We start from the raw sequence: 14,382 nt of genomic DNA on the forward strand, positions 1-14,382 counted from the left end.
AAAGGACAGTTTTGTAGTGTTCGTTCTAGCCTTTATTTACATGAGTTCCAGGAATTGAGCTTTGGTTGTCAGGCCAGCTAATGACCACTTAGCCATTTTGATGGTTCCCTCACTCCCTTCCTTCCTTTTTTCTCTTCTTTTTCTGTTTTGTTTTGTTTTTGAGACATCTTTACTATGTATCCCTGGGTGGCTTGGAACTCACTGTGTGGACCAGGCTGGCTTCAGATTAAAAAAGCTCTGCCTCTAGAGCGCTTGGATTAAGGGCATGAGTGAGCATACTTGGTCCCACTTTATTTCCTAGCACTTTCACAGGTCCTCCCTTAGTCAGTAGGGTCAGGATTTGGTAGCTGGTGCTAAGATAATATCCTTGATTACATCCTTGCCCTGATACTGTATCAGTGCAGCTGTTACTCAAGGGAACAGTGATGCTTTTCTGATCTTCAACTCTGTGTCTTTCAGGGTTTTATTTAGTTAGTTAGTTAGTTTGTTTTTGCTTGGTTTTGGATTTTTGAGAGAGGATTTCTCTGTGTAATAGCCCTGTCTGTCCTGAAACTTGCTTGTTGATCAATCTGGCCTCAAACTCAGTGATCCCCCCTCCCTGTACTGGGATTTAAGGTGTGTGTCACCATAACTGACTTTTTTGTTGTTACTGGTTTATGACTGGCTGTCCTGGAATTCACTATGTAGACCAGGCTGGCCTTGAATTTACAGACTTGCCTCTGCCTCCCAATGCTAGAATTAAAGGCTTTTGCCATAACACCCCAACTTTGTGCTCAAATGTTAAGTCCTCCCACTTTTTATCCTTTCCCATACAGGTAAACCCTCCACCTTCCTCTGTCACACAGCACAACCAACAGCGTTGGCATCCAGATGAAGATGATGAAGAGTTTACTGCTAATGAAGATGAAGGTCAGACCTGTTTTGTTTTTTTTGTTGTTGTTTGTTTTCTTGGAACAGGGTCTATTGTGTATCCATGGTTATAGACCAGGCTGGTCTTGAACTAAGATCCACTTGTGTCTGCTTCCAGGTGCTGGGATTAAAGGCATGTGTCAACATGTTCTGCTCTCTTGTAATTAATTAGGCTTATTCTTTGACATTTTATGCATGTATGTAATGCATTTTGGTTTCTCTCACCTTCTACCCCTGTCAACCTTCCACCTTACCTACAAATCCCTTTCCTACATGTATGTCTTTGTTTTGTTTTCCACTGAGTTTTTAACCACAACTATGTGTGTGACTATTGTTTTGGAGCTATCCTTTTGGTCTCACCAGTGGAAACTTCATTCTCTTCTTGTAGCAGAGGATGAAGAAGACACCATAGCAGCTGAGGAGCAGTTAGAAGGAGAGGTGGATCATGCCATGGAACTGAGCGAGTTGGCTCGAGAAGGTGACATTTACCAGATATTTTACTGAAAATCTACTACTCTGCGGAAAATTGGTGGATAAAAAGACAGTAAATCGGGCTGGAGAGATGGCTCAGCGGTTAAGAGCACTGACTACTCTTCAAGAGGTCCTGAGTTCAATTCCCAGAACCATATGGTGACTCAGAACCACCTATAATGAGATCTGATGCCTTCTTCTGGCCTATAGGCAGAATAGTGAATAAATAAATTAATTAGTTAATTAAAAAAAAGACAGTAAATCAGCTGGGCAGTGGTGGTGCACACATTTAATCCTAGCACTTGGGAGATAGAGGCAGGTGTGGATCTCTGTGAGTTCAAGGCCAGCCTGGTCTACAAGAACTAGTTCCAGGACAGGCTCCAAAGCTACAGAGAAACCCTGTCTCGGAAATTTAAAAAAAAAAAAAAGACAGTTGATTAGATAGTTAGTTTTCTCTTTGTAGTTTCAGTAACTGGTTATTACATATGTTTCTTATATAGCTCAGGTGTAATTACCAAGATTTGTAAATAAAGGCACTTGTAAGTAGGGAGTGTGTTCATGATAGGAGTTTGAACTAATTGGTCTGAGAGCTCAGTTGAAGGGTTACTGTAGCAAGATACGAGTTACTTGACCAGAATTTTAAAAGGGTAGTTCAGTGGCTCAGGTGACAACGGTAGGCTCAACATTGGTGGCTTGGCATCTGAGAAGTGAAGATCCTGCCAGCTGAGGCTTGAGCTCTGGTAGGAGAGTTTAGACATGGGCTCTCTCTGAGAAAGCAGTGGGGACTTTGGAAAGAGAGAGAAGCCTAAAGAGGATCCAAACGTCTAAGAGAAGACTAACGAGCACCTGGCTGCCTTGAAGCAGAAACAAATTGAGCAGAGTCACCTGAAGATTAAAAACACACAGTCATCCACTGAATGGCTTGAATCATTGCCCACTTCTATAGAAACACAGTTTCTGAATAATTACTATTTGGTTTGTGTGCTACTAGCAGATAATAAGTTAAAATCAGTGAAAAAAAAGTGGGGTTTTTTTGTGTGTGTGTAATTTTTTTAATTTTATTTTTACACAAGTAGGTACTGTCCTCGTGAGAATGCTGCACTTACTATTGTTGTTACAAGTATTGGTTTTATTATCTGGTGCTAAAGGCAAACTCTGTAGACTTCCTTTAGATATGGGCCTGGGAGATGGAGCTTAGGTTAAACAAGCACCACTCAACTCTTTCCCAGTCCTAACAAAGGAACCACATTTTACTTCTCTTCTGTCAGGTGAGCTTTCTGTAGAGGAGCTACTGCAGCAGTATGCAGGGGCCTATGCCTATGATGCCTCTGCTCCAGGCTCTAGGCATAGTGAAGAGGAAGATGAGGGTGAAGCCAATAGTTATAACTGTGAGCTGGAGGAAACAAGAGAAGTTGAAGAGGCTGCTCAAGAAGATGGTAGCAATCAGTCTGGTAAGTATGTGGTTCAAAGGATAACTGAGGTTGGCAGCTGTTGAAGAAACAGCTTACTAAGCTTTTGTTTGTGATTTAGATTCTGCTGAAGAGCAGAGTGAGGATGAGGAAGATGAGCCTTCAGAGGAAGAAGAAATGAGTGGGAGTTCACAGTCAGAAGAGTCTGAGTCTGAGGATGCTCAGTCACAAAGTCAAGCAGATGAAGAACAGGAAGAAGAAGAAGAAGAAGATGATGATGATGATGATGATGATGATGATTTTGGAGTGGAATACTTGCTTGCTCGGGATGAGGAAAGGAGGGAGGCAGATGGAGGCAGTGGGCCTCCTACCCCAGGTCCCGCCACTGCCCTAGGGCCCAAGAAAGAAATTACTGATATTGCTGCGGCAGCTGAAAGTCTCCAGCCTAAGGGTTATACGTTGGCCACTACCCAGGTATCCATAGGTTATGATTCTTCTTTCTCATATCTTGAGTTTACTGTTTACTACAAAAATGCCTCATATCCACCATGTGTGATAATTTCCTCTCTCTTAGGTGAAGACACCGATTCCACTTCTTCTGCGGGGCCAACTCCGAGAATACCAACACATTGGCCTTGACTGGCTGGTTACTATGTATGAGAAAAAGCTTAACGGCATTCTTGCAGATGAGATGGGACTGGGGAAGACAATCCAGACCATCTCCTTGCTTGCTCACTTGGCCTGTGAAAAAGGTAGATACCTCCAAGGGCCTCTTAGCTAATTACTGGTAGGACATCTTATTTACTGGAGATCGCCCCTGCAGAAAAGTACTGCTGTCATGGTAGCCTCATTGAGTCTTGTCAGTAATGATATAAGGACGACAGCATAGGTGCTGAAGTCTTAAGCAGCATCAGAAGATACTAGTCAGGGTCTGTTTACCAGAGCTACAAGATTGATATAGTCTTACTATGTCTTTTCTTTTGCTAAACAGGTAACTGGGGCCCTCATTTAATCATTGTTCCTACCAGCGTGATGTTGAATTGGGAGATGGAATTGAAACGTTGGTGTCCAAGCTTTAAAATCCTCACTTACTATGGAGCTCAGAAAGAGAGGAAGCTCAAGCGGCAGGTTTGATCTTCTATGTGGTCACTTTCCTTATTAATGGCCTTCAGTTTTAGATCCTTATGTTAATTACTTAGCCTTATTTTCCTGTTGATTCATTCTCTTGCTGGTACTATTTAATTTCTTCCAACCTTTGAGTACTTTAACATGTCTTCCCTTTCCCCTTGTGTTTTTCTGTGTTTTTTCCACTTTATTATATGCTGCTTTCTTTCTCTTTGACCTTTAGGGCTGGACCAAGCCCAATGCTTTCCATGTGTGTATCACATCTTACAAGCTGGTGCTACAGGATCACCAGGCTTTTCGTCGTAAGAACTGGCGCTATCTCATTCTGGATGAGGCTCAGAACATCAAGAATTTCAAGTCCCAACGGTGGCAGTCACTGCTCAACTTCAACAGGTAAAAACGATTTGTGGGAGAGTTGTCTTGGCATGAAGGGTTGGCTACCTGGTTAAGAGTATTTTAAGAGTCGGGCTGGTGGTGCACTTTTAATCTCAGTACTGGGAGGCAGAGGCAGAGGCGGATCTCTGTGAGTTCAAGGCCAACCTGGTTCTACAGATTGAGTGCCAGGACAGCTAGGACTGCTACACAGAGAAACCCTGTCTCGAAAAATCACAAAAAGAAAGAAAGTTGGGATTCTCCTGACTATCTTCATCCTAATTCCTTCTCTCTTTACAGCCAGAGGCGCCTGCTCCTGACAGGAACTCCCTTGCAGAATAGCCTCATGGAGCTGTGGTCCTTGATGCATTTTTTAATGCCACATGTCTTCCAGTCTCATCGAGAGTTCAAGGAGTGGTTCTCTAACCCTCTAACTGGCATGATTGAGGGAAGCCAAGAATATAATGAAGGTCTAGTCAAACGCCTTCACAAGGTAGGGCCTATGTCGTTTGTAAAAGTATTAATAATAATAATAAATAAGGACAGTAACCTAGTAAAGTTTTAGAAGAAGTCAGTGCTAGGCTGAACTAAGTTGTCAAACTGTAGTGTTCTAGATAATAACCATTGCCAAGTTGAGCTGCTTTGCATTAGATACTCTTTGTTTTCTGCAGTTGTGTGTGTGTGTGTGTGTGTGTGTTTTTAATTTTCTTTGGATCTGTGCTATGATTTCTCTTTATCTGGATAAACTTATTTTTTTAGGTTTTTATTTTTATATGTATAGTGTTTTGCCTGATTTTTGGTTTTTCGAGACAGGGTTTCTCTGCAGCTTTGGAGCCTGTCCCGGAGCTAGCTCTTGTAGACCAGGCTGGTCTCGAACTCACAGAGATCCGCCTGCCTCTGCCTCCCGAGTGCTGGGATTAAAGGCGTGCGCCACCACCGCCTGGCTAATTGCCTGAATATGTTATGTGCATTACACACTTTGCCTAGTGTTCAAGGAAGTCAGAAGAGTGTGAATACTCTGGTAATGAGTTACAGACAGTTGTGAGCCTATGTGATGCTGGGACTTGAACCCAGGTTCAGTGTAAGAGCAGCCAGTGCTCTTAACCACTGAGCCATCTCTAGTCCAAGTCTGGACTTTTTGAATGTGTTTGTTTGTTTGTTGTTGTTGTTGATGAGACAGGCTCTCTCCATGTAACCATGGCTGTCTTAGAACTCCATATGTAGACCTGCTGGCCTTGAATTCACAGAGCTGCATCTTCCTCTGCCTCCTGAGAACTGAGATTAAAGGCATGTGCCACTATGCCCTTTTGTGGTCCTGGAAATTAAATCTAGTGCCTTATTGCACGTGCTAGGCATGTACTCTATCACTGAACTGTATCTCTTGACTCTTTCTGTTGAGGGTGTTTTTTTCAGCTTTTTCAGCTTTTCAACAGCATATTTCAACATTTTGAAGCACCCCATCCCTTTCTTTTTTTTTTCTTTGGTTTTTCAAGACAGGGTTTCTCTGTGTAGGCCTGGCTGTATTAGAAATCACTCTGTAGACCAGGCTAGCCTCTGCTTTCCAGGTGCTGGGATTAAAGATATGCACCATCACTTCCATGTGACTTATTTTTATTTTATGTGCATGTGTTTGTGTGTGTGTGTGTGTGTGTGTGTGTGTACACTCATTGGGGGCCTTGGAGCTAAACTTATAAGCTGTTGTAAGCCGCATAACATGGATGCTGGCAACTGAACTTCAGTCCTCCACAAATCTATGCATTTATTTATTTGTTTTTGTTTTTCTGAATCAAGATTTCTCTGTGTAGCTTTGGAGCCTGTCCTGGAACTCGCTCTGTTGACCAGGCTGGCCTTGAACTCACAGAGATTCGCCTGTCTTTGCTTCCCGAGTGCTGGGATTAAAGGTGTGCGCCACCTCTGTTCGTCTTCAGTATGCCCTCTTAACCACAGAATAATTTTTCCTTTGTTCTGGTCCTGATCTTCCCGATCTATATATTTCACAAGCATACTCATTCCTAAAACATTGTGTGGTAACAACTCTTTTGCTTGTGTTTATTACTAAATTTTTTTTTTTTTTTTTTTTTTTTTGGTTTTTTTTCGAGACAGGGTTTCCCTGTAGTTTCTAGAGCCTGTCCTGGAACTAGCTCTTGTAGACCAGGCTGGCCTCGAACTCAGAGATCCTCCTGCCTCTGCCTCCCGAGTGCTGGGATTAAAGGCGTGCGCCACCGCCGCCCGGCTTTTGCTTGTGTTTATAATTGCTTAAATTTCCAAATGACTTGGTCAGCATTCAGGTTTTGACTAGCTGCATTTATTTATTTGTTTGTTTGCTCGTTCATTTGTTCTAAAGATTGATTATGTGTGCAGTGTTCTGCCTGCTTATACACCTGCAGGCCAGAAGAGGGCACCAGATCATATTATAGATGGTTGTGAGTCACTATGTGGTTGCTAGGTCGCTAGGAATTGAACTTAGGACCTCTGGAAGAGCAGCCAGTTCTCAATTTCTGAGCCATCTCTCCAGTCCTATTTTTTTTTTAAGATTTATTTATTGTATGTATGTCTTTATTCCAAAAGAGAGCATCAGATCCCAATATAGATGGTTATGTACCACAATGTGGTTACTAGGAATTGACCTCAGCAACCAGTGAGTGCTTTTAACCTCTGAGTCATCTCTCCAGCCCTACTAGCTATTTTTGCTTTTGAGATGTTGTCTCAATAGTTAGTGATAGCTGGCCTGAAATTCACAGAGACCTTGCTGCTGCTTTCTCTTGAATGCTGGGGTAAAAGGTGGGTGTAACCATACCTACCTGTTTTTCTTTTTCCTATAAAAGCAAAACATAAAAAGCAACATTATTTTATGACACACTTTTAGTCGCAGCCCTTAAGAGGCAGAGGCAACTGGATCTCTGAGTTTTAGGACAGCCTGGTGTATATAGTGAGTTCCAGGATAACCAGGCCTGTATAGATAAACCCTGTCTCAAAACAACAAAAATAGATTTAAAAACAAATTGCCTGGCATAGTGGCATATGCCTTTAATCCCAGCATTCAGGAGGCAGAGGCAGATAGATTTCTGTGAGTTTAAGGACAGCTTGATATACATAGTCAGTTCTAGGACAACCAGAGCTACATAGTGAGATCCTGGGGGTTTTTTTTTTCTGTTTTGTTTTGTTTTGTTTTGTTTTGTTTTGTTTTTTTTTTTTTTTTAACAGAAAAAGAATAACTTTACTCCCACCCCCCATTTAAGGGAAACAGGATCTTGATGTGTAGCCAAAGCAAGGCTTGAATTTAAGGCTACTCAGTTTTTGAGTTGGTAGTATATAGGATCTTTCTTGATTTTGTTTGTTTGTTTGTTTGTTTGTTTGTTTGTTTGAGACAGGGTTTCTCTGCATAACAGTCCTAGCTATCCTGGAACTCTGTTCTGTAGACCAGGTTGGCCTGGAACTCAGACCTGCCTGCTCTGTCTCCCAAGTGTTGGGATTAAAGACTAGTGCTATCATACCCGCTATATATAGGATCTTTAATTGATAATTTCTCTTAATTAATAGTTTCTCTTGAGTTTATTTTGTTATTAGCACATACTTCTGGTGTTATCACTCTATCTCCTCGGTCAGTTACATCATTGACAAAGTCAGTGGATTAAAGGCCTGTGCCACTACTGCACAGCACTTTTTTTTTTTTTTTTTTTGAGACAGGGTCTCTAAGTAAGCCTGGCTGTCCTGGAACTGGATCGGGATAGCCTGAACTCATAGAAATCAACCTGCTCTTGCTCTTTTAAGATTTTATACCCCAATTACAGATTTACTCACCTCTAGAACTTTAGACTATAAAGGCCAGTTTCCCCCCACCCCCAAAGTATTGGCATTTGAGTCCAGTCCTTAGACATGTTAAGAATACTCTCTCTTTCACTGAGTTGTATATTGCTCAGAGCCACAAGTTTTACTTAGCTTCTCACCTGGGTTATTTATTTTTTTACTTGTTTGTTTGTTTATGTTATTCCTATTTCATTAGGTCGTCCAGATTGGTCTTGAACTCCCAGATCCAAATAATTTGCTTGCTTCACTCTTCCAAAGTGGCTGGGTTTACAGTCACACAGATTTATCATGCCTGGTTTATTTTTGTAGGCATGTAACAAAGAGTCATTCCTCCAAATGTAATTTGAGTCATCTCTCTTTCAAAGTTAGTTTGCTCTTGGTGCATCTTTGTATGTTTTGGTACAATTATTTTTGTGTTCATCTTCTCTGTAAACAGTAAGTTCAGTAAGTTACACGAAAGGAAGATTTGTATCTGTGTAATTGGTATCTGACATGCCTGATGACGGTTTGCTGATGAATTAAACCTGTACTCTGTCTATCCTGGGCCCAATGCGCATCTGATCTAGATGGACTATGGGGAGCTTAGTGCCCACTCTTCTGTTAGCACCCTGCTTATTTGCCTTTAGGTTCTGCGACCCTTTTTGCTTCGCCGAGTAAAAGTGGATGTTGAGAAGCAGATGCCCAAAAAGTATGAGCATGTTATCCGATGCCGGCTTTCCAAGCGCCAGCGCTGTCTCTATGATGACTTCATGGCACAAACCACGTAAGGGAGGACTGAGGGTAGACCCTGGTACTCTGGGTTAGAATCCATGTAGCTGGCAGAATGTCCCTTATTTATTTTTCCTCTCTCCCCAGAACTAAGGAGACACTAGCTACAGGCCATTTCATGAGTGTCATCAACATTTTGATGCAGTTGCGGAAAGTCTGCAATCATCCAAATCTGTTTGACCCTCGACCTGTTACCTCCCCTTTCATCACCCCAGGCATCTGCTTTAGCACCGCCTCTCTGGTGCTAAGGGCCACTGATGTCCACCCACTCCAGGTATGTAGTTGCCCCTAAGGTTAGTGGTTTCTTATCTAAACTTCCTATCTCTTTTTTATGTCTGACTTTTGGCATATTTACTATTTCCATATTTCATCAATCAGTACTATTTTCCTAGCTTCATTATTTCCTAGCCATGTGACCTTTGGCAAGTTAATTATTAGCCTGAGCTTCCCTGTTCATAAAAACAGGGATTATAGAGCCTAGCCTACAGTATGCTGGAGAGTCAAGTTAACACTTTTTTAAAATGTCTGTCATTTCTATAACTATTTGGTAAATACTAATTTTTCTTATTCCTTCTTCTTCTTTTTTTTTTTTTTTTTTGAGACAGGGTTTTACTATTTATCCTGGGCTGATTTGGAACTTACTATATAGACCATGCTGAATATGAATAGGTCTGCCTGCCTCTGCCTACCCAGTACTGAGATGATAGGCATGTACCACCAGGCTTGCTCTTTTGAGATAGGGTCTCATCTATTCCAGGAAAACTTCAAACTCGTAATCGTTGTGCATCTACCTTCTAAGTACTGGGGTTACAGGCGTGTGCTGTCAACCTGAATCCCTTAATTTTGTAATTATGGTGAACCAGAGTCAGCAAATTATCATTTTTAACCTATTTTAAGTCTACATTTCAGTAACATCAAGGAATTTCTGTTGTGTAGTCATCTCCACCATCCATCTTCAGAGCTGCTTTTGTTTTCTTAAGCTGAAACATTATACCTATTGAACAGCTGTTCCTTTTCTCCCCGTCCCCGACATCTGTCCTTCTACTCTACTCTGTTACTGTTCTGAGTACTTGATGAAACAGAATCATAAAGTACTTATTTATCTATACCTTAGCATATGTAAAAAAAATTCCTCCCCGGACCCATCTTTAAAGTTAATACACCTTAATGAGAATGTTAGGCCTAGGGTATAGCTCAGTTAATAGTGTGCTTTCTTAGCATACACAGATCACCATATCAACTGATCATAGTGGTGCGAAGGTTAGAGGATTAAAAATTCAAATGCGTTCTCAACTATATAGTTTTAGCCTAGCCCTGCAGTATCTGAGACTTTGATACCCTGCTTTCAATACCCAAAATTGTAGGGGTATTTTTTTTTTTCAATCAGATCATAACGGCATAGTTTTTAATCCCAGTGTTTAGTAGCAGTATAGCATACAGCACCACTCTTTCTCCCCTGAATAAATGATACTGATACTTAAGAGACTGTGGTTACCAAGAGTATAAAGGTCACCACAAAACACTTTCTTAACATATATTTGCATTCTCAGATGTGAACTAGATAGAGACTAGGGCGGGAAATAGCTCCTTGGAAATGCTTTTCTTTTCTTGAAGTACAAAAAAGGCCTGGAGCAGCACTCGGGAGGCAGAGGCAGGCGGATCTCTGTGAGTTCGAGACCAGCCTGGTCTACAAGAGCTAGTTCCAGGACAGGCTCCAAAGCCACAGAGAAACCCTGTCTCGAAAAACCAAAAAAAAAAAAAAAAAAAAAAAAAGGCCTGGAGTCTAATCTTCAGCAAAGTGGTACTGGCTTTCATATTTACAAATAGCCTGAGAAATGTGGCAGACTGTCAGATCACCTTTCAGTTCCTATTTCAGAGCCAACTACTGAGTGGAAGTAGCAGAGTTACTCTTGGGACTTCTATCAGAATCATGGCGCCGTTTTGAATGTAAAGCTTGGTAATAGCAGAGCCTCTCATTCCCATCCCATTTAAATAGTGCTCCTTGAGACAGGCTAGTTAAAAAACCTGGAACTCTCTGCCTAGCCCTCTTGCACCTTCCCTCTTTTCTCCATGGGGGAAAAAAAGCAAAACAAAACCTGACCTTCACTTGGAAGCTAGGGTTAGCAATTTCCCAAGATGGGACATTAATGTCCCTTGCAGTGGTATTAAGTGCCCTCTCACTGCATGGCTATTAGGTATACCGGATTCCTTTTCCACACTAATCAGCTGTCCTGTTTAGGGGAGGGCAACAGAAACTAGAACTCAACGAGGCCCACAGTTTTGTCCACTTCACTTCCTCACTTCTCTTCCAGAATATATGCTAGCCTTACTTTGACTTTGAAGAATTGGCTCACTGGGGGCTAGCAGCCTGGGAGTTTTTGTAGGGCTGGCCAGCAGGGTGGAAATCAAGGAATTCCAGGTGAGAGTTTTTGTTGGAGAAGCCAAAGACAAACAGGGCTTCAGATCCTCTCCTCAGGCAGATTTCTTTTCTTAAGACTAAATAGTATTTCATTGTTTAGATAATGTCACATTTTATTTATTTTTCAGTGGATATCTGACTTGCAGATTCTACCTTTTGAATGAATTAATTTCTTTTTTAAATTTATTTGAGACAGGGTGTTGCTATGTACAGGTCATCCTGGAAACCAAGATCTTTCTGCTTCAGCCTCCTGAATGCTGGGGTTACAGGCGTGCACTGCCATACCCAGCCTACCGTTTGGCTTTTATGAATAATGCTGCTATGAATGTACAGATATGTCTGAGTCCCTGCTTGCTATTTTGAGTCTGTGCTCAAAAATAAAGTTGTACACGCCTTTAATACCAGCACTTGGTAGGCAGAGATAGATGGTTCTCTGTGAGTTTGAGGCCAGCCTGCAGCCTGGTCTACAAATGGAGTTCCAGGGTAGCCTGGGCTGTTACACAGAGAAACCCTGTCTTAAAAAACAAAAAAAAAAAAAAAAAGAGGAAAAAAAAAGAAAAAGAAATAATGCTAGTTTTTTTAAAAATGAAGTTGCTACATCATGTGATAATTCTCTTTTTTTAAATATTTATTTATTTTCTTATGTAAACAATATTCTGTCTGTGTGTATGCCTGCAGGCCAGAAGAGGGCACCATACCCCTTTACAGATGGTTGTGAGCCACCATGTGGTTGCTGGGAATTGAACTCAGGACCTTTGGAAGAGCAGGCAATGCTCTTAACCTCTGAGCCATCTCTCCAGCCCCATCATGTGATAATTCTATTTTAATGTTTTGAAGAGCTGCCTTCAGCTATTTATCCATAGCTGCTGCTGTATATTTTACATTTCTACCAGTACTGTCATAGGGTTCTGTTCACATCTTTTCCAATGGATTTAAAGAAATATATGAATATTATGTGAAGTGATATTTCATTGTAGTTTTGATTTGCATTTCTCTAATGATTATCTACCTTTGGTATCTTTCTATGTGCGTATTGATCATTTATATGTCATTGGAAATGTGTGCGTATCCGAGACATTGTTGAATTTTCTTTTTATAAAGCTAGTTGTTTTGTCAATAAGCTGTAGTTCTTTGTATACTTTAGAAATTAACCTCTCGTCAGATATGTGATGTACCAGGTACCTTGTCGCTTTCTGTGTGTTGCCTTTTTACTCTGTCCTTCCTTTCATGTAAGTTTAAATTTTAAATGTCCAATTGTCCATTTTCTTTTGTTACCTTTACTTTCAGTGTCATATGCAAGACATTATTACCAGAATGGTCCCTTTGATAACATGCTTTGTGTTTCTTGTGGCAGCGAATTGACATGGGTCGGTTTGATCTTATTGGCTTGGAGGGTCGAGTCTCTCGATATGAGGCTGACACATTTCTACCCCGCCACCGTCTTTCCCGCCGCATTCTGTTAGAGGTAGCTACTGCTCCTGATCCCCCACCTCGACCCAAGCCAGTCAAGATGAAAGTCAACAGGTACGTGCATTAAGGAAAAGGGGGCTGGGTTTCTTGAAATAAAAGGAGAACTTGGAATAGAAAGCTTTGTAAGCTAGGTTAGTTCATACAGATTGCTTAAGAGTGTACTTGCTGGGCTGGAGAGATGGCTCAGAGGTTAAGAGCATTGCCTCCTCTTCCAAAGGTCCTGAGTTCAATTCCCAGCAACCACATGGTGGCTCACAACCATCTGTAATGAGGTCTGGTGCCCTCATCTGGCCTTCAGGCATACACACAGACAGAATATTGTATACATAATAAATAAATAAATATTTTTTTTTTAAAAAAAAGAGTGCACTTGCTGTAAAGGGATTGGGGAAGCAGAATGACCAAGGGGCTGCTGCTGCGAGGGGCTGCTGGTGTTTTGTTCTGATTATCTTGTTTCCATGTCCCACTCTCTCCTTAAGGTGTGGGGAGCCGCTTCTTTCTTCTTTCTGTTTGTATGTTCTTTCTGCCTTGTCTTAACTTCCTTTGTTACTTATTCATTCCTTCTGTGTCTATTTAGCCCTTTAATTTTTTTCTCATAGGATGCTGCAGCCAGTTCCCAAGCAAGAAGGGCGTACAGTGGTGGTGGTGAACAGCCCACGGGCACCCCTTGGCCCTGTCCCAGTCCGCCCCCCTCCAGGCCCTGAGGTCTTAGCCCAACCCACCCTTGGTCCAGTGCCCCCAGTGCTGCCCTCGCCACTCATGGTGTCAGCTTCGCCTGCTGGAGCCCCAGTTGTTCCTGCATCCCGGCCGTCTGGACCTGTTCTCTTGTCTCCCTTGCAGCCAAATACTGGTCCTCTCCCCCAGGGTGAGTTAAAAGGAAAGCAAGGGTTGTTTCTGGAGTAGTTAAGTTAAAAGAGTTCAAGAATGAGGGAACATACATAGTGTTTAGTAGACTGGAAGGAATAGTAGTATGGAGACTTTTACAGCCCAGCTAAGCTGTTTGTCAAGTTGTATCTGACAGATGTTTGTATCTGCAGTGTTGCCGTCCCCCATGGGAGTCATGAGTGGGACCTCACGGCCTCCCACACCAACCCTGTCACTGAAGCCAGCCCCACCTGCCCCAGTTCGCCTGAGCCCAGCTCCACCTCCAGGCTCCTCTAGCCTGTTGAAGCCCCTCACAGTGCCTCCAGGCTACACTTTCTCTCCTGTTGCTGCTACCACCACTTCTACCACAATAGCAACTGTTACCACTACAGCAGTGCCAGCTCCAAATTCTACACCACAACGCCTCATCTTATCTCCTGAAATGCAGGCTCGTCTGCCCTGTAAGTTTTCAGACCTTTGTGATGAGGGTCTTCAGATAAAGAAGCTGCATGCTAGAGGGCTGCAGGAAAAGAGGAGCAGGAAAATAGAAAGTTTTAGGCAGCTAGTTCACACTGGGTGTTTCGCTAAATAATGGTAAATCATAAATAAAAGACCTCAAGGAATTCGGTTTATTATGTGGGGGAGATGGCTCCTAGATGAGTGAATAGTAAGCTCAGCAATATGAATGTTTGGAGGAAGATGATATAACTCAGTGGTAAATTACTTATCCAGCATGTATAAGATCCTGAGTTTAATCTTCTGAATGCA

General features: G+C 42.1%; 1 protein-coding gene and 1 non-coding gene across 4 annotated transcripts in view; both read left to right on the plus strand.

Annotated features, from left to right (window-relative positions):
- LOC119806769 (Snf2 related CREBBP activator protein) overlaps positions 1-14,382 on the plus strand; it is a 51,395-nt gene that overhangs the window by 15,566 nt on the left and 21,447 nt on the right. For 2 of the 3 annotated variants that reach the window (XM_038318760.1, XM_038318768.2), the window contains exons 9-21: positions 816-909; positions 1,298-1,387; positions 2,649-2,831; positions 2,911-3,263; positions 3,364-3,541; positions 3,781-3,917; positions 4,138-4,307; positions 4,587-4,779; positions 8,720-8,856; positions 8,949-9,135; positions 12,635-12,804; positions 13,350-13,615; positions 13,788-14,075. In XM_038318760.1, coding sequence (XP_038174688.1) covers positions 816-909; positions 1,298-1,387; positions 2,649-2,831; positions 2,911-3,263; positions 3,364-3,541; positions 3,781-3,917; positions 4,138-4,307; positions 4,587-4,779; positions 8,720-8,856; positions 8,949-9,135; positions 12,635-12,804; positions 13,350-13,615; positions 13,788-14,075 — 2,446 coding nt within the window. The remainder of the gene's footprint in view (positions 1-815; positions 910-1,297; positions 1,388-2,648; positions 2,832-2,910; positions 3,264-3,363; positions 3,542-3,780; positions 3,918-4,137; positions 4,308-4,586; positions 4,780-8,719; positions 8,857-8,948; positions 9,136-12,634; positions 12,805-13,349; positions 13,616-13,787; positions 14,076-14,382) is intronic. The other variant, XM_038318774.1, reaches the window with a different exon arrangement.
- LOC119806097 lies at positions 298-425 on the plus strand. The gene has a single exon (XR_005284129.1). It is a non-coding gene; the product is annotated as a small nucleolar RNA SNORA30/SNORA37 family (small nucleolar RNA).

The sequence above is a fragment of the Arvicola amphibius genome, chromosome 1, assembly GCF_903992535.2.
Source record: "Arvicola amphibius chromosome 1, mArvAmp1.2, whole genome shotgun sequence".
Taxonomy (NCBI): domain Eukaryota; kingdom Metazoa; phylum Chordata; class Mammalia; order Rodentia; family Cricetidae; genus Arvicola; species Arvicola amphibius.